The 22,470-nt window shown below is 41.8% G+C and overlaps 2 protein-coding genes across 5 annotated transcripts in view; one reads left to right on the forward strand and one right to left on the reverse strand.

The window, feature by feature from the left end:
• Positions 1–963: 963 nt before the first annotated feature.
• LOC118232718 (zinc-alpha-2-glycoprotein-like) lies at positions 964–6,933 on the forward strand. The gene is made up of 7 exons (XM_035427774.1): positions 964–1,521; positions 2,489–2,543; positions 3,065–3,316; positions 3,651–3,923; positions 4,484–4,753; positions 5,161–5,271; positions 5,658–6,933. The coding sequence occupies exons 1-7, from the start codon at positions 1,507–1,509 to the stop codon at positions 5,660–5,662; spliced, it is 981 nt and encodes a 326-aa protein (XP_035283665.1). The 5' UTR covers positions 964–1,506; the 3' UTR covers positions 5,663–6,933.
• A 696-nt stretch (positions 6,934–7,629) lies between these two features.
• LOC118232716 (oxidation resistance protein 1-like) overlaps positions 7,630–22,470 on the reverse strand; it is a 105,492-nt gene continuing 90,651 nt past the window's right edge. Inside the window, exons 10-17 of one of the 4 annotated variants that reach the window (XM_035427770.1) lie at positions 21,059–21,227; positions 18,284–18,452; positions 13,835–13,915; positions 12,075–12,200; positions 11,152–11,304; positions 10,942–11,037; positions 10,359–10,432; positions 7,630–9,631 (exon numbers count right to left, since the gene is read on the reverse strand). In XM_035427770.1, the coding sequence (XP_035283661.1) occupies positions 9,496–9,631; positions 10,359–10,432; positions 10,942–11,037; positions 11,152–11,304; positions 12,075–12,200; positions 13,835–13,915; positions 18,284–18,452; positions 21,059–21,227 (1,004 nt within the window). In that variant the 3' untranslated portion in view covers positions 7,630–9,495. Of the gene's footprint in view, positions 9,632–10,358; positions 10,433–10,941; positions 11,038–11,151; positions 11,305–12,074; positions 12,201–13,834; positions 13,916–16,146; positions 18,038–18,283; positions 18,453–21,058; positions 21,228–22,470 lie in introns of those variants that run through there. The other 3 variants (XM_035427771.1, XM_035427773.1, XM_035427772.1) reach the window with 3 other exon arrangements.

A 22,470-nucleotide genomic window follows, 5' to 3' on the forward strand; every position in this document is an offset into this window, starting at 1 on the left:
AAGATGAATTTGTATTGGAGTGATGGCAAGAGCAAAGTGTGGAGGACAAAAGGAACTAACCAAGATCCAAAGCACCCCCCTTCATCTGTGAAACATGGTGGTGGGGGTGTTATGGTTTCAGCATGTATGGCTGCCAAGCGTACTGGCTCACTCATCTTCATTAATAATCTAACTGCTGCAGCAGAATTAATGATGAATTCATCTTATCAGCTCAAGTCCGAGCAAATGCCTCCAAAGTCATTGGATGGCAATTCATCCTACAGCCAGACAATGATCCCAAACATAATGCTAAAGCAACAAAGCCATAAAATGGAAAATTCTCTACTGGCTAAGTCATTCACCCAATCTGAATCCAACTGAACATGTGTTTCATATGCTGAAGAGAAAACTTAAAGCAACATGCCCTCGAAGCAGGAGCTGACGATGGCCACAATATACATATATATTGTGGGTGGCATGTTCCTGGCATGGTTTGGGTCCACTTGTCCCTTTAGAGGGAAGGGTCACTATGATATTGTAGGTAGAAATTGAAAAAGAAATTGTACTTTGGTTTGTTATTCAACAAAAGTGCATATATTAACTGAATTTTGCTCTACATAAAGTTTTTTGTTTAAAAAAAAAATCGTCACAACACAAACTACACAGTATTCTTTTATGCAATACTGCAAAATCAATCATAAAAAAAATAACTTCAAAGACAGGCGATAGAGTCTAAACGAAACAGTACAGAGTGTACAAGTGTTAATTCCCCCCAAAATACATCAGAATTGCCAGCGCAATATAGATGTTCGCCACTGACACAGTAAGCACTGCATTAGCCTACACTTAAATGTGAAGTCATAGCTTTCTCTGTTTTCTAGGCCAGGTCCCTGTTCCAGACCGGCGTGTTACCTCAACTTTCGCTCCCTACGTCCCCGTTTCCGTTTCTGTAAGTAGGCTATGTCAACATCACTCGTAATCGTTGCACTGTCCTAACGACCAGCTACACCGTGCAAAATTTTTGAAGGCTAAATCAAACCCAATGCAACCCGATCATAGATGATAAAAACATCTGTCAACACCTGTCTTTCTTTCGTGTTCTCTTGACTTAAGACCACGCCCGTGGTGTGCCGAAATCTGACTCCCTGGCAGAGTTTGACTCACAGCAGCATGGCAAGGATGTCATCGTAACAACAGAGAGAAAAAAAACAAAATAATTTTAATATCCATCGTACTCTATCCACTGTATATCCACTGTAACGTTACATTTACTCCAATTCTAAGTAATTTACGCATTGGATATTCTCATCGTTGTTATGTAGATAATATCTTTGTTTCAGTTCACAGTGGTAAAAATATAAAAATCCGGTTCATCGACTCTAATGACATTGTACGAGATATTCCCGGAACGCCTCTGAATGGCTATGTGGGAAGCGTGACAGGAAGCGCGTTGGAACCGAAACCAAGAAGTAAGCTGCTTTACCATTCGGAGAAACAGAACTTCCATTTCACACGCAGAAATCGATCATGGAGGTCCCGAAGGTGAGTTATGAAAATGATGTGTATGAATATATGTGTGAGAGTAATATTCTTCCTTTACAGTCGTAACTGTTATTGCGCAACACGGTGTTCTACGTGTGGTAGAGTTTAAGGTAGGGTACATGTAGTAGACGCTTAATTCTGTCTTGATTAGTAGTCTGCGGCTCTGCCATTCAAGTGCGCGAGTGTACGGTCCAAATAATTCAAATTAGTGATAGCCTACATTTATATTTATTAATACATTTATATCTATATGATTTTGCAAGCTTTGTATTTTGTATTGTATTGGATTATTTATCATTGGTTCGACTCGAATCGGGTAATTTTGTGTGAAACTAAGTATAGTCAACGTCTTGATGCACGACCATTACATTACATTACATTACATTACAGGCATTTAGCAGACGCTCTTATCCAGAGCGACTCACACAACTTTTACTTAGCACTTTACATTGTATCCATTTATACAGCTGGATATATACTGAAGCAATGCAGGTTAAGTACCTTGCTCAAGGGTACAACGGCAGTGTCCTTACCCGGGATTCGAACCTACAACCTTTCGGTTACAAGCGCAGTTCCTTACCCACTGTGCCACACTCCGTCCTACAATGAATGCATCAATGATATGCTCACTATTTGGATACATATTTAACATTGTGTTAGGTCTTGGCGTTTCCCCCCCCACACATTTCAAAATGTTAATTGTTAAATGAACTCTTACAGCGTACATTTTACTCTGATAGAGCACATGTGCTCTTGGTCTAATATTGGTTAGATTTGAATTAACACAAACATTTTACTATGCAGAGGGTTTCACCATGGAAAATTCCATATGAAACAAATCAGGTCAAAGGATACTGTCAGAACACACAAAAAGCAGAAGTGCTTTACGTGTCATTGCACTAAACTGTTAACTCCGGAATAATTGAGCTCTTATTGTTCTTTTTGGGATTTATTTTTAAACCAACAGGTTTTTGTCCTGTTGACTTGGATCCTGGCTGTATTGGAGGCCAGTGACTATACAGGTAAAGGTTTTTCCCCCACCCCTTTTGTTCGTTAAAAATGATTCTTAGTTTAACAATTTAACATTTATTTTCACGTTGCTTCATTTGTAAAGGATATTTTCAATTAGGCTAGTAAAGTTCCTCTCTCAGGGGTCCACGGGCTGTGACACACAAGTAAATTTGATCCAGCAGCATTTTGGTCACAAGCCAGATTCACTTAGCTAAAAATCTTCCCTGGCACTTGTTCTGTCTGGGGCTTGTATGAAACATAACTCATCAGTTATACACATTATGTATGTAAATATTTGACTCTAGATATTATATGTACATATTTATTTTGATAACAGTAACAGTGCACAGCATTACAGGCCCCTCTCAAACCCCTTTGAGTTCACTAAACGCTGAGCACATAAGCAAGCTATCAGCACTCAGGTTATTAATTCTACACCCTGATCAAGATTATAAGATGAACCTTAGCACTACTGCTATTCAGTGTACAGAAGAGCTTCAGAATGTACTCATTTCACTTTCCTTATTGGCAGGCAACCACAGTTTGGTGATCTTTGTGACCTTCGCCCCTGGGCACAGATTCTTGCCAGAGTACACCTCTTATGGCATGCTTGATGACCTGAAGGTTTTCCACTACCAGAGCAACTCAATGGCATTATCTAGTCCACTGAAGCATCACGGCTCCCTCTCCTCTGTCTGGAAGGCCCTTGAGGACTGCACCATTTTCAAAACTGGTTTCTTCAAACGTTTCGTGAGAGATGCGAACACAACGTTAGGAGTGAATGGTACGTTTCATCTGTCATTCATTTTCATTTAACCAGGTTAGTCCCATTGAGGTTAGAAATCTGGCCATGAAAGGCAGCAGTACACATATTCTCAGATACAACAAGAAAATGTGGCGAATATTCACCCAAATAAATATTAGATTCAGACCCTGAAATGGTGCTGTTCATTTTCACACTTTGCAGCAACGTGTGTTTTTGCACTGTGGAAACATACCTTGGCAGATGTATAAATTTATCATGAATATAAAAAGAACAAGAATGGCAATTACCATTTCATTTTTATAATGTAATTTCATAATATAATCACATCCTCAGTGTGGATATTGTCTATCAGTTCCGATCCTGCAGTTGATCTACGGTTGCAAACTAGATGAAGCAGGAAACCAGCGGGGACTGTACCATTTCTCTGTCGGGGGGGAACACAGTCTCACGTTGGACCAGGAGAGTGTCAGCTGGAACACCTACCACCCACAAGCCATGGGGTACAAGGACATTCTGGATGGCTTCAAGATCTGGAACCGCAACAATCTGATGTATATAAAGCAAGACTGCGTCCCAAGATTGAAGAAATTTTACGAGCACAGCAAAGCCATTATCAACAGAAAAGGTAAACCTTAATTGAAGGATCAAACAAATCATATATGGAATGTATGCTAAGGGTGGGGGTGGCGCTGCGGTCTTACTATACTCCCTTAGAGAAACCAACATTAAGCCAGTTGGCCAAATGATTACATCATGTCACCATCGAATAACAGGTGGGCCTAATCGGCTTCCTCCTTGTGTCACTTTAAGAGAAAATGCAAGCCAGGACTTCCCCTTCACGTCAGTGAAATAAGACACGCAATTTTCGGTCAAGCACAAGATGCTATTTATAAAGCATTCAGCAGAAAGACAAGAAGTTGATGGCATACATGGAACACATGTTCTTTCTATTTAGATTTCAGAGTTTGCTGGATATTCCTAAGCAATGATTTCACGCCTCCCCTCCCCTAAACTTATCTGTCACCAACTGGCTGAATGAACTGAGAACTCTCATGGCATTTTTCAACCATATCCTGTATGAGCTAGAAGGCTTGGCTGATCCTAGATCAGCACTCCTGCTTTTCAGGTGATTTAGGAATACGAAGCCTGCAGTCCGTTTTGACTCCTGATTGAATGTTCACACAGAACGCCCTGAGGTTGCCATCAGGTCCAGAAGTGGATCGGGGCTGGTCCTCGTCTGCTTGGTGACTGGGTTCTACCCGAGGGAGATCTCGGTGAACTGGGAACGGGACGGGGAGACCGTCTCAGAAAACATGTTGTCCACTGACGTCCTGCCCAACCATGACTTCACCTACCAAGTGCAAAAGTCCGTGGACGTCCCCGCTGATGACCAACGCAAGTACACATGCCGCGTGGACCACAGCAGCCTCCTGGAGCCCCTGCGTGTCCAATGGGGTGAGAGGAAGGGAACCGCCACTGCCGATGGCGTTCTGTTACTTTTATCATTGCGGGAGTATGATCACAGCGCGCAGATAGGCATTCATGGTGGCAAATACTAGTGAAGAGCTTTTAATTGACAGTCTGCGTGATACTTCCACTGCAAGATGAGTGCTGCACAGCATGCTTTCAGCAAGTATGTTACTGCAGCCGATTTAAAAAATTTTTTAAAAAGTGGGAAATAAAGTATCTGGCAAGCCAAGATTGAGAACACTGCATATAAATATGCACGATCATTGTCTGTTTAAAGAGCCTGGTCTGGTGGTGCAGTTTGTACTGGGGGGTTTTGTAGATGTAATCTCCAATGGGATCTGTGAATATTGAAGGCTGTGCTGTATTTTAAAGTTCCCTGCCTTGCTTTGCAGACCCTTCTAGTGCTGGACTGTCTTCCAAGCATATTGGCTTAATTGTTTTACCCTGTGTGTTCGTGGTTCTGCTAATAATATCTGTGCTCATCTGGAGAAGACGAAGACAAGGTGAGGTGAAAATCTGACGTTGATTCCCCATCTCTTCCACTACATCTATTTTGATAATCCTAGATATACAGAAGTCATACACATTAACTTTTAAAACTTTTTTGTATATATTATTGAATACAGAACATAAATTCTATTCAATTTTTCGAAAATGCTCACTAATAATGAACCAATATGAGGCCTATTGATAAGCATCTCTTAATGTTACGTCATCGAGACGAGATATTCAGAATTGTGGCATTTCATGCAGTCTTACCTGTGTCACACAACAACTATTCATTTTTAGATATATTTTAAAGCAGCAGGTGCGTTTAGACACTTGTGTAATGACAAATGTAATGACGCAGTAAGAATGATCATTATCTTTTGTTCTTTTCTCCTTTTAGCGTAGAAGAACATCGAGTGGTGTACCACATGGAAAGCTAAATGGAGAGATTGTGTGATGGACAGATTCTTTTCTGAGTCGTGGTTGCCGTTGGCCTCTCAACAAGATACAGTAGCAGGGTTGCGGGTATGCCGTTAGTTCACAGAGTAGCATCAGTCACATGACCAGGTTATTTCTAGTCATTCTGCTTGGTGCTGGGGTACATTTCTCACCTCTATCTGAGTCTTTCAGATGTTTGTTTAGCTTTCTAATACTGTAGCCTTTGTGTGTAAACAGCACCTTCAGTCGTTTTAGCGAGAATACTGTTGTTTTCATTCATAAACACAAACATGCTCCAAGCGCAAACAATGCTTATAATATGATAAGCCGATTATTAAGCTTACATAAGCATGCACAACCACTTACATGTTTGTGTTGTGTATAGCAGTGCTTACTGAGGACAGGAGCACGCCAAATTAAGGGTGAATATTGTTTATGAATGCTGTGTTAGTGACAGGTCGAAATGTTTACACAATCCTGGGTTTATACCATGTTAGAATAGACTGTATTTGATGCCAAGCCATTTTAATCATATGCTTGGCATCAAATGTTTTGTCTTGGTTTCAGACTGTCATGAGTTATAATTTTGTTATAACTAAATGTGCTGAATGCATCTTAGACCGTACTGTAACAGTCTGTTCCTGGACATGCCGTTATGATGTATCTACTGTACATTTAGTCCGTGTCAGACTGTCATGAAAGTGGAGAATTTAGGGAAATAGCCGTGCTGTATGCTAGTTCTACACCTTCAGCATTAGCCATGTTTCCACTGATCCATCTTAGCTGCATGCCTGCTGTACGAATCACCTCTGTGTGGCCATTTGACATTTAACTGACACCAGATTTATCATGAGCCAATAGCATACGATCATGTATATGCTACCCAGCTGAGGCTAAGAATTGAAGGAGTCTTTCTGGTTATGATATTTTATACTAGACGTTGTCACTCAAATTCCAAGGGACCCTGAGCCAACCTACAGTATGTTCGTGGTTGGCTGACACACAGTGCTACTGATTCACATGCACACAGCAGACAAACAGCCATATTGGGTTAGTAGAAATGTGTCTTAAATAGCCTTCATGACCTTCAGTTTTGTTATTGCCTAATATGGGTTCTGTAACTTATTTTTTATATCTTGAAATAAATATATTTTATTTACAACTGTGATGTAGAATGTTTTGCAAGTTACATTAGTAACATTATACAATAAAGCAATTAAAGTGCGCAAAAAAGAACACTGTTGTGGCACAACTTTGTTTTCTGAACCTAATGGACTGTATCAGTCCCCTATTCATTCACTTTATTTCCCCATTCAAAGAGTTATTCAGTTATTCAAAAACACGACCACACCCAGACACAGTGATACTGATGCCGCTGGTCATGATAATGATGATTATCGGTCTGTGTGACCAAGGAGATGAAGCTTCTGGACTACATGTTTATTTGTTGTTTGGAATATGCGCTATAATCTTCAGAAGAGATTCAATATTTGGCCTTATGGTGCTATGTACAGAAAGCTTTGCAACAACTGACCACCAGGGAGCACTAGCTCTCCACTGCCATTTTGCCAAGCCATATTTCTGTTTCTCCACAAAAGCCCCTCTCCTGACATATGGTTTGCAACTAATAGATCAGCTCCAGTTATTCTAACACACTGAAACAAATCTTGGTTGAAATGCATAAAATGACAAACATGACCTGTGACGTAACCAATCTATTCACTATCACAGGGAACAAGGCCTTATCTCGAGCTGCTTGAGAATACCAGACAAAAGTCCTTTCTTTCAACACTGATTATGATTCCTTCAGCCTTATATATTTTTGTATTCTTATACTTCTAAAGGAATCCCAAGTACACTTCCAAATAGTAGCCTAGTTAATTTTAAATTTATTTCAAAATTAAGATTTAAAAAACTCCAAATGACACAGCCGACTGTTGTAATGACATTCATTTTATTGTTATTTACACATCACAGTTACGCTGTAATCTGGCGTCTTCCTGCTGTTAGCGACTCGAGCAGAGCCCTGCCTCGGAAGACCGGGGCAAGGCCCAGCTCCTCGGACACGGCGTTTACGGCTTCGCGTCCTCCGCCGCTCTCGCGAAGTCACGCCGCCGAACAGACGACACGGAGGAAACGGCCTGTGCCCTTCTCCCCCGTCGTAATACACAGCCTTACATTTGCCCTTTTTAAACTCCGGCAGCAGCAGCAAATGTACTACAAACAATCAACATCTTTAACGGGATCTAAACGGACCGCTGAACAGCTACCACTGAGCTAAACAGGCCGGGCCCAACTGCATCAGCTTAGCGCTGCATGTCATTCATAACCTAGTTATAGCCTAAATACATCTTACATGAAGGGCGCTATGACTGGGCCACAATCTACCTGCACACAGCCGATGAAAATGAACCCCGGCCTTATTTCACACTAGCTAGATTAAAGTGCTATCAGCAGCAACCCGCCAATCCGCACTTCATAATTTATATATGTTTATATTTATAGAAGAACAATCTATTTAAACCATTTACAGAATAATATACATTATGTATTTGTAATAGCTGAAATATCAGCATGAAAAAAAAAATCACTGTCACACAACAGCCAAATATATAATTCATTATAATTTGTACTATATCGTATATATAAATATATAATTCATGTAAAACATTGACTGACATATTCAGCTTTTCCAATATACCCAGGGAAAAGCTTTTTGCGGTTCACTTCGGGGGCTACAGGCGGCCCGCGTGTGAGGTCACGTGAAAATAATTTGCATATTACTGGACAAATCTATTGCAACACGTTACTGCCTACAAAGAATAACACGGAGCTTCTGACCCCGGCGAGGCCAGCGTTAAGCTCGACTCACACGTACACCCAGTGAACAGAACATCACGGTTAGGGGCACTCCGTTTATAGCCATTGTGCTTTAAAGACATACGACGATACGCTGATGGAGAACGACGGGGTCTATAATACAAACGTTATGCGCTGCGTCGGAGGGAGCTGTCCCTGTGTAACCCTGGCTCTTTCGTCAAATGCGCTGCCAAGAGTGCTTCCTGTCGGTATCCTGTAGTGATCCAGTCGCATTGTGCAACCTCCTCGCGTTCGTTCGCTTTCGTTTCCTTTTATAAAAAAAAAAAATTAATAAAAAATAAAAAAAACTCTTCCTCTGTGGTAGAATGAGCGTGTGCTTTTTGTATCAATGTTAAATCCCATCAGAGTTGCGTTCGGATCACAGTGCAGTACCTATGGGGGGCACTGCAGATCTTTTCTGACTACTTCTGATTACACCTAGAGTGAATTTCAACGTGCCTGCTCTTCTCCAAGGTTTCTGCTCTCCTCACTTCCTTGCGCAAGCTGCACACAACTTTACTAACACACACAGACAGTCGTTTCACACACACACACACACACACACAGGCTCTGCATTGGGCGCAGTGGTAAAAGACAGTCAGCCGCTTCACACACACAAGCTCTGCATTGGACGCAGTGGTAACAGACAGTCAGCCGTTTCACACACACAAGCTCTGCATTGGGCGCCGTGGTAACAGACAGTCAGCCGTTTCACACACACAAGCTCTGCATTGGGCGCAGTGGTAACAGACAGTCAGTCGTTTCACACACACAAGCTCTGCATTGGGCGCCGTGGTAACAGACAGTCAGTCGTTTCACACACACAAGCTCTGCATTGGGCGCCGTGGTAACAGACAGGCGGGTGGGGTAATGGCGCTACGCCTTTGTAACAGGCTTCCTGGGAACCAATGAGAAGTCTCTGCTCTCTTCGCAGGAGGGCGCTATTCGAACGACCAGATCTCAATGTCCTGCACTGTGAAGTCCTCCTTTTTGGACAGAATCGAATTGTTGAACGTTTTGCACGAGTGGCTCCTGCCATGGTACAGGTCTCCGTCCAGCCAGAGACCAAATTCACCCCTAAGAAGGGAAGAAAAGTTCAAGCGTTAACCGAAAGGTTTGAGAAAGGTGAAACAGTTCTGGTTAGAATTAGATGTTGTTCACTCAACCTGTGACATGCAAGAGTTTTGCCTACTTTATAACTTTTGTAATCTCAGTGACAACGCACAATATTTAAATTTCAAACATCAACCAGGAAGGACTGAATTTGGTTTTGCAACATATAACCTGAAAATATTTGATGTTTTTAGCTGGTATTTCTTCTTGGGGTGCAGGGAGTTGAAATTGGACATTGCACATTCATATTAACTAGATAACAAAAACCTTTACCTACATCATAACAATTAAAATGGTCAATTGATTCTACAATTTATCAGAACTTCTCATAACAACTTTAAAAATAACCTGGATAAACCTAATTATATCGAAAGAGGCATCAAAATGCGCTTGGAAGTTCAAAAACAAGCGCATGATAATTAACTCTTGTGAATAATTAAAAACAGAAACTTTAAATTTCCCTTGTCACTTGTTATTTCAGGAGTGCACGGACCAAAGATCTTTGCAGAATTACTCGTTTAAAAAACTGAACAAAATGCTTGTTTGAATTTGTTTGAACTTTCCACTTGATATTAAATTGAACTCAAACTCAAAATCCATAAGCCAGTGTGAATGTGCTCTTGTCACAGTGTCTCAGGAAATGCATTCTGTGTCAGCAGTCACTCAATTATCACCACACTGAGATGCTCACCCCCCACCACCAAACGCTAATGAGTCCATGTCTCCCTTGATGAAAAACATATTGTCACCTGTCCACTTGAACACCTGAAAAGATGATGGAGGTTATGGCAAGGGCACTGCAATGTATTAGATAGCAGACAGCATTAGACAGCCGAACATTTGCAAAAGATGTGCAAAATAATATTACATTTCAGAGTGTAGATATTGCACACATTCTCCATAATTTAGATACATTCATTTATACTAAAACACAATAATTTCACTGTAAGTTTCTATATGCATAACACTATGACTGTGTAACTTCACACAATTCAATTTATAATTCTCAAGAAAGAATTGAATGTTTGATAAGTAGATTAAACAAAAGGTAGTCTGGACTCTCTACACGTCTAGCACTCCATACCTTTGGGAGATCTAAACTCAGAATGTAACCTCTGTGACAATGACCCCTTCTCCGAACAAAACTTACTCCCAGTTAATATCTACAATCGTAACAATGGCGTTATTTATACATAGTCTCCCTCCCTCCCTAGCATTACAGAGGATTGCCTGTCTCTCTGCAGGCACTGCTGAGTCACACGCTGCCCCTGTACCTCAAACTCTGGGCAGAAGGTGAAGAGGAAGGTCTCTCCTGTGCCGTAAAATCCATCGCTGACTTTAAAAGGCTCAGACGCCAAGGCCCCAAACAACTGCAGGAAACATAAAAGAGCCAAAACATTTTTTTAAAAATAAAACAATAAATCTTGAAGGTGAAGCAGCACTAAATAACTGGAATCCTATCGGGAGGGGGCGGGGCCTCTCACCTGTCCATCACCGTCTCTGACCACTAAGAGCATGGGCGAGTCCTGGTCTTGCATGGCTCGGTACAGGGTCTTCAGGCTCATGCCGTGCTTATACGTGCTGAATGCCAGAGTCCAGGGGTATCCCACGGTTCTGGGCGGGAGGTTTTTGGCCAGCTTTAAAAGAGTGGGACACAAGGACATGCAGGTCACTGAGCAATGGGGACCCGACTCCGGGAGTGCTGGCTATCCCATAAACCCTTTCAACATGACCATGTCGACCCAAATGCAAGAAGACATGCACGCACACGCACAAACACACACACGCACACACACACACACACACACACACACGCGCAAACAAACTGCACAGCCAAAAGATGTGTTCAGATCTGCTGCATGTCTTAAAACAGATCCTGATCTTCCTACGGTCTAATAACAGGTATTCCAGACTAGATTGCATGAATTATATAACACAGAGTGTACATAGGCATCAACAGAACAGCATTCTTCCTCAATGGCAACGCAGACTGATTGGAATTGTAAGAGGAATGACCATCAGTATGGTTTAGAACCGGCGACTTGTTTCACACATTTTTACAGCACTGTTCCATGCCGTTACATCACAGGTGGATGTCCCAGAACAGACCCAAGCGCCAGTGCTTTACTGTGTCCCATTCCTCTTGGAATTGTGTATGGTAACACGCTAATTATAACACTGTTCTATAAAGAGACACTTGTTGTGATTGTGCCTCTCATGAATTTTGTATCTGTGCTGGTGTTCATCCAACCAAACTGAATGCGCTGTTGTGCCCGTTGCTGAAAGGCCGTGGTATCGGAGGAGAATCTTAAAGCTTTCGGGGGTTCCCCCGGGCCTGTGTGTGAACCCCGCTCAGGTGACCCCGGCTCTGTCCCCCAGGATGGCCCCACAGGAGCCCAGACTGTACCTTCTCTATCTGCTCCGGCTGGAGGAGGTCGCTGGGCTCGCTGAGGTTGGGCCGCAGTGTCTCCGGCTCCGGCTCCGTCCTCACGGCGGGCCCGAGGCTGGAGCCCACCTCCTCCTTGGTGCTGATCTAAAGGTGCGGAAGAGCAACACTGAGGAGGAGGGCTTCCCAAACGACAATTCGGGAGAGGAGTTTGGGTGAGGGCGGGGGTTGGAAGGGCACACTATCGATTTCCTGATAATGAGGTTACAGCTCAAACATCAGCACTGGATTGTGAGAAAGAGTACAATTTGTGACAGAAGTAATAAACCTCAAAAAGTTCATTATTATTTTGGCTTTGTAGGCCATGCTGCATTCTCAGGAAGGTGGAAATGTTAGTGAACTCTTTAAGGTTTTTAAATGTCATGTATATAACCAATGGAACTTTTTACATTTTTCAAATGATTGTTGCACCAACATTCGTATGGTCCCGGATTGCATGGTAGCACCTCAACTTGAGGCCACTTGAGTTCAATTGTCAGTAAAAAAAAAATTTGATCCATAAAAACATAAATCAAAGTTATGTACAACTTTTCACAACCCAGATGCTAAACATTCAATCTTTAGATATGGTGGAAAAACTGGCCAGTAACGTGCAAGTTCCTGCATTACAGTACTCACTGTCTCTTTCCATCAACTGGTCAGAGCAGGCTGAAGTTAGGCTTCATACTTAGTACAGGAGGAAAAAGTGAATTTTGGATAGGGGAGAATGAATGACACTGCAAACAATGGCAAATATCCAAGATATGTGTAAATAGGCACGTCAGCTACATTTACATTAACCAATCAATGTGCGAGGTTAGATTACAAATTTGGTTTGAATTTGAACAGGCTTATGTTTAAATGCTTACTCTTGGATGTTTGCGTAAATTCCATGCTGTTGAGAATTGTATCGCATCTGTCTGACATAGTCAACGCTGCTTAGGGAATCTCAGGCTGTGGGCACAGCAGGCAGAGAGTGTTGACCGAAGGTAGGGCAGAACAAACACGTTGACCTGGTCGCTATCGGAACAAATCTACCGGTTACATTTCTGAGTGAGTGGGACTCTCAAGCTAGGTCTACACTTTCTCCAGCCCAACAGCAGGCTCGCACAGTGGTGCTCTGTGCACCATGCTCTGAATGTGCTCTCCAGTTACCCTGTCCTCTTTGAATTAGCTGCATTGTCTTCAGTGAAAGATCCTGCGGCACGGGCCAAACAGCTATGCGCCCCCCCCCCACCCCCACCCACACCCACACCCACAGTAATAAAACCCATGAGAATGCAGCACCCATTCCCACCACTAGGGGGCACAGTAATGGCAGCCTAGTTTATGAGATGTTGGCAGAAGGGGAGGACAGAGAATTCCACTTTTTTTGACGGAGCAATAAATTTACTTGAGGCGGGGGGGAGGGGGACTTTTGTTATGCATTTCTAAGACCTCCCGAGCCCTGCCAAACTAGGAAACCATTAAGGGCTGAGTGCAGCTCCACTCGCCTTTCCGCTGAATTTCACCTTCACGGACTCTGCTTAAAAAAACATGGAATTTTCTGCAGTAGCTTCATTTTTTGTGTCTGACTGGTTCCTTTTGAAAGTTACTGGTGCGTGGAGCAGCAGCGGGCATGTGAGCGGGTACGCTGCCCCAGAGCAGGGCACTAGGGCACTACCACAGGCGAGGGAAGGGGGACGGGAGGTGAACCGAGGGCAGGCTTTGGGGTGGGGGAGGTGGGGGGGGGGACTCTGCACCTGGAGACGTCTGCAGAGAGAGCGCAGGTCTTCGCTGTTTAGCGCATCGACCCGCCGCTGATACTCAGACACTGACACTACCTGGGTCAGAGACAGGGAGAAGAAGAGTGCCACGTCTGACTCAGCGAAGTGTGTGGAGACAGAACATGGAGGGGGGGGGGGTGGGGTTAAGAGGACAAAACCAGGCCTCTGCTCCCAGAGCTTTTTCTACTGGACACTCCACAGATCTGCTAATACCACAGTTCACAGGACCAAACAACAGCCTGACTGATCCATTGTTTCAGTGCAAAGCCTGATGAAGGATGTCCACAGACTTAACGGAGTCCATCTCCAATCGAGTTATTCAAATACAATACAGCCATGAAAACGTATTGCACATTAACCCGTAGTTAAAATGTTGCGTCTGTTTCAAAACCACATGTTCCCATGTCAGTATGATTTCATTTTACTTCATACACTTTGCAAGATATTTCCAGTCTGTCATATTGTACTGAACTATGCCAGTGCAGACTGTGGGTGCTAGACACATGGCCACAGTCAGTTCTGGCATCGGCCACATCCCGTCCAGCCATGGGATCCATTTTGGGTTCTGGCACAACCTATAAGCACAGTACACTGACAGGGGCCGAACCTACTGAATTTAACAGGATTCTTCTAAGCTTCACCAATCGCATTAGAACACTCCATTGAAGAGAGCATGACACTTAAGTAGGGTTGAAAAAAAAAAAAAACACTTGACCAAGGGCCATTTAAACAGCTACATGTGACCTACTGTACAGAACAACATGAGGACACTATTGTGTGCACATACCACAAACCAGAGAACAAAAAACAGAAAGGTGTAATCACAACATTAACCTTCTCACAGGCTAACACCAACACAGAGTACAGGACTCAGTTTCAATAATGTCATAACTCTCCTACTTCATTCTTGCTGCATATTGGGGGGGGGGGGGGGGGGGGGGGGAGACCACAGCACTGTAAAATAATTATTTAGGCTAAGTTACAAGAAAAAAAAGGATATCAACGCCATACAGTGCTCAGACCAGACTTGAGCCCATTCACACATACTTTTGTTGCCTAGTCCATGGCTATGGCTAAATCTATTCAGCTGTATTAGTAGTACAAAAGTTAATTCGGCACTACTCGAAGAACAAACTCTCCTTACACGTTACACAATTTAGACTGAGGAACCCTGACTACTTTGTGACTGACCAGAGCCGGCCTGCAATTGCCACCCCCTGCATAATAACTCAAAAAGGGGGGGGGGGGGCTCCAAAGAAAGATTTGCCTAGGCCCTCCAGTAGTCCAAGAGCCAGCCCTATGACTAAATTAGTAAAATACGAAAAAAATGTTTTCATACATACATAGAGACACTTGAGCCCACAGGAAATTTGCTTTAATAAGTTGGTGAAAAGAGCTTGTCTGTAAAATCTAAAATGTAAGCCTGAATGCAGCCTACTACAGAGCAGTGCAATAGATTTTTTGATTATTTTGAAGACTTGTTGATGAAGCTAGACAGTAGGCCTACCTGTATTTTAGTTTTAAGACTAAGGCTACATACTATATTAACATAAAAATTATGTTTAAAAATTTTGTATCTTTAAGCTATAAATCAAGCTAAAAGTCTTACACAGCATAAAGTATTCCAAAACAACAATCATTTAGACAATTTGATATGCGATGTTGAGTGATTAGCCAGTCCCGACTGTCCAAATCTACAGAATATGCTACTACTAGAGTCATACAAGATCCAAATGCTACACTAAATTAGACTACGTATAGCTACAATTGTTCATAGCCGCGCCTCCCTTTCCAGCACTACATTTCCAACTTAAAAACGGTCATATACGAACAGCCAACTCTCGCTGTTAGAGATCCAGTGGGCGTTTAAAGTTAGATATTTAAAGTATCACACAAGTCCGACGTGACTTGCATTTCCATATCAGCCACATGCAGATAGATGCACTTTCACGACACCCAGTTTGTTAATTATAGAGGCTACAGTTGCCTTCCTGAAACTGGGAACTTTAAAACTCCGCGCTAACTTTCCATAACTACATAGAATTGAGCAACAAGTCTAACAGTTTAAGTGGTTAGCTGCGTGTTTTCGTGATAGCAATTCTGAAATCAAAAGTGCCCTAGTACCACACACGACTGAGTTACTTTATCGACATGACCACAGAGGAAAAGTTAGTTACGCAAACTGTGACGTTAAACAGACGCCAGGCGCTTTACATCACAAAACAAGCAATAACGGCCGAGGTAGTACGTGCAGACTCCACAACAATAACATTAAGAGTATTACCAACCACTGCATAGGAGTATTTAGGTATCAGTTGTTTTCCTTCCTTCACCCTTCTGGATAAAAACATTTTTTTTCCTGTGTGAAGAAGCTACATTCCACTTTTCTGAATTACTCCCGTAGGAAACGACCACAAAGTCACTACGGGGGTTGAGCGGCGAAGGTAAATAGCCAACGTTAGCTAGCAACAGACGGGAGTCCCTTCGGCTCCTCGCAACGCACTGTTCGGCTCTGTGGGAAGCCAATTGGATCGCTAGGCATGAGTGAATTCAACGCCAATTCGTCGCCTGTGTGACTTACGTTTGAGCTCATCAGCACATTTAAATAGAAGTCAAGATAACTCACGAGTTAGCTGGAAAACTTGGCAACAAACATTCTAGATGTAGGCTACACTCACAAACACTTATGCAACAACAACAATAGTAATAATAACAATAATAATAAAATTCTGACGAGCAAACGTTCAGGTTAATATATAACAGACTAATGTAAGCGAGACTGCTGGAGCGGACAAAGGCAAATTGGGACGCGAGAATGCGTACTGAAAGGTGCCTTTCAGTTATTTAAATCACAAGATCATGTCGTTCCTTCCGGTCCAAACAAATCTGTACAATGTTTCCTATATCGTTCATTTACATTAATATTTAAATCTAAACCATGGGCCCTGCGTATCAGTTTCTTCATATTGTGTATCAATTTCATATAACTGTTTCTGTGGAAGGCTCGTATGTCCAACTTTTGGCCGCCTGTCAGAGTGGACTAGAAGCTGCGTGCAAGCCTAGACGGCTCGTGGGGGATGAGCTAATCGTGATACATGTAGGATGACGCATCCCACAGTTACAGCCGTCTCGATACCACAGATACTGGGTGCCAAGCAAAAAGGAAATGGGTATTGAATTGTAGTCTTTAATACTCATTAGCAGGATGTGGAAAAGAACGCTGGGTGACAAAGGTGGTAAAATAGTTTTCATGGCATAATATATCAGCTAACTAGAAATGAAAATTTTTAATAAAAATGTACTTGACAAGACCTTTAAGAATTCATCAGAAGCATCTATAACATAAATGATAATTTGGGCCTGCTTGATAACCCACACTTGCATTCTTTGGCAAGCTTAGTTCACACCCATTGCAACCACATTTAAACAAAGCACACAATTTGTGGTTGTCCACTGTTGTGCAGAAATTGTTTTAAGATAAATCATTTAAAAAAATATGTTCCTCTATCAATGATGATCCACAAACCCATAAACTAGTTATTTATTGGTCTTACAGATGTTTATCTCTGTCATGCAGCTCAGCAACAGAAACTCAACAACAACGTTCAGAAACATTCACTGAGTCAGGAAGCAAGTATTTTATTTATTTATTTTTAATTTTTTTTGTCAGGAAGCAAGTATATGACTTGGCTCTTTGCAATAGTGATGCAACTGTGAACAGAACTTATTGGAAGTAAAATAAGCCCATAAGGCTTAGCATTCTTTTTGAAAGTAATGGCCGTGTTTAATAAGGGTCCTGTTGATATAAGCTTTTTTGCCCTCCATTACCACTACGTACACAGGAAGGTTGACTTGTGCAATCAGCATACATTTTAACAATGTGTGCTTTATTTCCCATTTGACATAGGAATTATTACATACCACTCAAGGGCACCCCCTGAAGAGTTTATCTTCCAAGAAATAAAAAAACACACTAAAACAAGAAATTTAATTGACACTGAAAAGCAACGAAAGGCAAGCATTGACTCAACATATTACATTGATATGCATAAATGTATTTTATTTCTATTGTAAACAGTTCTGCTTCTATAAAATGAGAAGCTGCCACTTAGCTGTGAATAAAGTTTAAAAGTGACAGGAAAGCTAAAACTGCACAGTAAATCAAAGTTACTGTAAACCTCATACAAAAGCTACAAAAACTCCACCACAATGCAGTAAAATAAAAAGATGAGACACAGTACATAACAAAAATTTTCACTGGGTTAAGACCGCTTCATTAATGCACTTATAAATCATGTCAGTGTTAAACACACTGGCGGCTACATAAAACAGTGGAACACGTTCAATAAACATACAGCAATAAGCGAGCTGATGTAGTGGTTTTTAAGAAGATGAGAGAGGAAACAATTCCCCCCAAGGCTTTACCTCCCACTCCTTGGCTGTGATGTCCGTGACTGGCAGGTCCTCCTCCCCTTTCTCCGACTCCTCATTCTTCTTGACCACAGTGAATCCGGGCTCCCGGCCTAGACCTCCCATTCCTTCTCCAAACATATCGGGGCTCCACTGGATGAAGAACATGTACAGGTGGTCTGACCTGCAGGTGTGCGAACACAGCAGGTTAGAGAGAGGTGCGAGTGTTCGGTCCACACAGCCAACACCGCTGTGCTAGGGCTGCGGAATCAGATGGAAAATTCCACAGACACTCTCAATGCAAATGTGGATTTCTCTCTTGTTTTTGAATTGTAAATGTGTGTGGCCTCCCATTGGACACTTTTTCACAGTAATATCGCGCCTGACCTTTTAATAAAAGATACACAATTCATAGTGTGGGTGGACTACTGTTTAATGGAATTTAAAAAAATAATATAAAAGCATAATTGTCTATTTTAATTTCCCTTAAATTTGTTGTCATGGACCACCAAATAGTGTAGTGAATAGATAATTTGCAATTGTGACCTTTAATAACTGCCCCGAAATGTAGTATTCATTCCCAACTGGGATGGATACAATTCTAAATGGCTTATGCAAATGTTATAATGTTGCATATTAGGAAGCTTTATTTCTCCTGAATCTATTTCTCCTCCTTTATTTCTCCTAAAAATCCACAACAGACACACCAGCAAAGCATGGTTCATATGAGGCTGAGTCACAGACATTTTCTAACTTGGCCCTGAGGCACATCTTGTAAACTGAATCTCAACAAAAAACATTTTCAACGCACAAAAATGCCAAGTTACTCACGCATACAAAGCACTATCTTTAAGTCATTCATTACAACTCGCCAGCCTGTAGGCTAATAAAAAAATAAATGGTCCCTCCTTTCCCAGTCCGTGAATCAGTGTTTGTATAATTTTGTTTCTTGCCGTTAAGGCCTTAATACACAACGCAAAGAGTTTTAATGATTGTTTGAGTCTTAATAAAACCTGATATATACAACCTATTAATTGGTAGGCCTATTTTGGGACATTCTTTTTATAGGCCATATGGCAGAAGAAGCTTATCAGTTAATCATTATTAATTGATTAATGGGCGCCCACAGAACAAGCCCCTGGCCTGGTGAAGCCTGCAATAGTAGTCCAAGGTTTTAGGGCCTACCTTGTAGTCACATAGCTGTCTGAGTCACTGTCTAAAATGGGGCTGTATTATACCCAATAGGATTCAAACACTAGGACTTGCCTTTGCAATAAAAAAGATGCTCTTTAATGTCACTGTTTGCTCTTTATTTGAAGCAAGGTAGCCTACTGGTTTAGGGCAGGCACCAGGTCTATTTTACCTGTGTATCACAGTATCCTCCAATTGGCTACTTTTATCAGATGTTGTTATTGGCAGAACATGTAGCTAAATGTCCAATGGGGAGAATTATTGAGTGTGGGACTGGAGCATTAGTGATGATTAAATCAGCAGGAAAAAGAATGAGAAAACAATAAATAACCCATGTTCGGGGTTTTACTGTGTGGACGTGAAAGCTGAATTCTATGAGCTTAAATGAGGTCAGAAGGTAAAGTAGTTCATGGCAGAGAGTCTGCGGTCATTGTGGTTATTTCTGAGGGAAACCCCAAATATTGCTGTATAGGTATGGGGCATGCCCTGTTAAGCCGTAACTTGGTGGACGGCATACCTGCCATCCCAACTGAATGTTTATTTCTCCAATCCATCTTCACAATTGTCATGATACTTCAGGCACATCTCTCATGTTGTCACTCAATTGGGTCATGCAACAGAATTAGTCTGACTAGCCCTACAGAAATTCAGCATGCCATAGGCCTTACAATGGTACAGATTTATGTTTGCATATACTTACACACGCATGCAACCACACACCCACACATGCATGCACACACATACCAGCATGTTATTCCAAATGCCCGAGAGCTAGAGAAGGAAAAAAAAAAAAAAAAAACCCAGCCAAACAGAAAATGATGCTTGAGTTCTAATTTGTGTTCTTCCCCCTCCATTAAAATAGGACAAAGGCAGCACTGTATGGTTGCCTTGGCACAGTGCTGATAAAGACAACAGATCCAATTTATTTCCATTTGAAGAAGGAGCGAGTTTACAAACTGACCTCTAATTGAATTATGTTGTTCAGACATTTTAGATTAATTAACTGTGCAAGGGAGAAAATATTAAATGCGCTCACTACACATGTAATACTGGCTGCAGCTAGGGCCTTCGTGAAATGCTGCTCTGGTATATGAAAAATAATGCTGACACTTCCAAATTATCATTCAGACGCAGATGTCTGTAACCGAAAAAATATCAATCCTGGAGTGTTTATAATTAGGGTAGACTACTGCATTTATCAAGAATATGACCCATTTATGTTCATGAATAATCACACACATTTATATGCATTCCAACATTGTTAAATTCACTTTCTTTGATGGTCACCTTACACATTTGCCTTAATTGAATTATGAAGAAGTTTTGTAAACACCACTTTCCGGAGATGACTCCACAATCAGGGGGTGTAACTGAGACTTGAACCCTCCCAAAGGAGGGCAGTTCTAAAATGTTTACCTAAACTAAGTAATTCTACTATTAAATACTCAAATGTTTATTATTAGAATTCAAATATTCAAAAGAGATCATTTTAAATATTCTTAATTATAGAATGTATTGTCTTCATTTAGTATTACAGTACCACTGTAAGTCTGGGTGGCGGTGGCAACCTTAAATAACACACTTTGCAGGGGGCCTCACCTCTCCTGCGGGATGGCGAACCAGTACTCGTGCTTCCGGTCCCTCTGGGCGTACTGCTGCATGGAGGCACTGGCGTGGGACACAAAGGTCTTCCTCATGGGCTTGCCCACCCGCAGGCACAGGAATTTGTGTGACCGGTACCTCCGCTTCTCCTTGAGTGCCGGTGGCCCTGCGAAAGTCAAAAGACGCCACTGCTCTTCAGACAGTGTCACGCCATGTTGTGCCTCAGGGAAACTGGGATGAAGCCACAGGGGTTCCAGATGGTTCTAGTGGCATTGACATGCATTCCTCTACTATACATACCTTCTTTGACCTTGCTCAACTGACTACTACACTCTGGTGCTGTGTAGAACTCATGTTCAGAATACCACAGAAAAAAAGGAACTGTTGCGATTAGCTTATTCCAATACTGAATTAAGTCAGGTTATCCCATTTGGAAAAGTGAAGAAATTATTCTGGTTTTACTCTATTTTTACTTCTTTGTCAAAGAGCCTGAGTGTGGGGGGCTCAGCAAAACACATCTCCAACAGGACTAGGTGGTTGAGCAGGAAACAGAGGAACCCAGTAATCACTCAGTCATCCTTACAATCTAAAGTATGAGAAAAGCTTATGCTTTTTAGCAGTCAAAAACTGAAATGTGTGGAAGCTAAATGTTAAATTTAGGAAGGTTAAATTCTGTGTGGCACTGGTATTTTGTCTGAAATTTTCCTGTTATATTTGATGTTGGTGTAATCCAAATCGGGACTGACCTAACTAGAATGCTTTGAGGTTAAGTGTGCAGTCGGTTTTTAGAATTACCTTCCAATTAGCAGCTTGGTTACACTGGGACTATCAGACAACTTCAAACGGCAACATAAATTAATGAATGAAAAGTCGAGGGTCCATCGAGGACAGAAGCTTTAAGGCTGTGATGTATGACAGGGGTAGCTCATTAAGACACCGGGGGATAAGGGCAAGTCAGGTAGATCAGAGGTTCCAGATCAAAGCTCTCTCTCTCCCATCAGCCTCTGAGGCACCACCATTACCCCACATGATAAAGGAACCCCCATTTACTTCAAGTTTGCACCAAAGAGAGATCATCGAAAACATACTGTATGACAGTGGAGACCTTCTCCAAGATTCTCTTTTGTCAACCGGGAACTTTGATTCCGGGATCTTTGCAGATAAACTACACAAAGCCAAGCCATTTTTCTTTCCACAGGTTATGATCAACTTAAGGTTTTTAATTACTCCCTTAAAGCCATTTTCAAAGATAAGAAATGAAGTAGTTTGAAATCAGTCAATGCTCTACTAGCCATAATGAACTCGGAATAAGGTTCTAGAAAACCTAAAAATCATCTGTAAATTGTGTTTTTGTTAGTGACACATGTAAATCCAACAATGCGTGTGAGTTATGTCTTCATAAAGTTACT

Source organism: Anguilla anguilla, chromosome 8, assembly GCF_013347855.1.
Source record: "Anguilla anguilla isolate fAngAng1 chromosome 8, fAngAng1.pri, whole genome shotgun sequence".
NCBI lineage: Eukaryota > Metazoa > Chordata > Actinopteri > Anguilliformes > Anguillidae > Anguilla > Anguilla anguilla.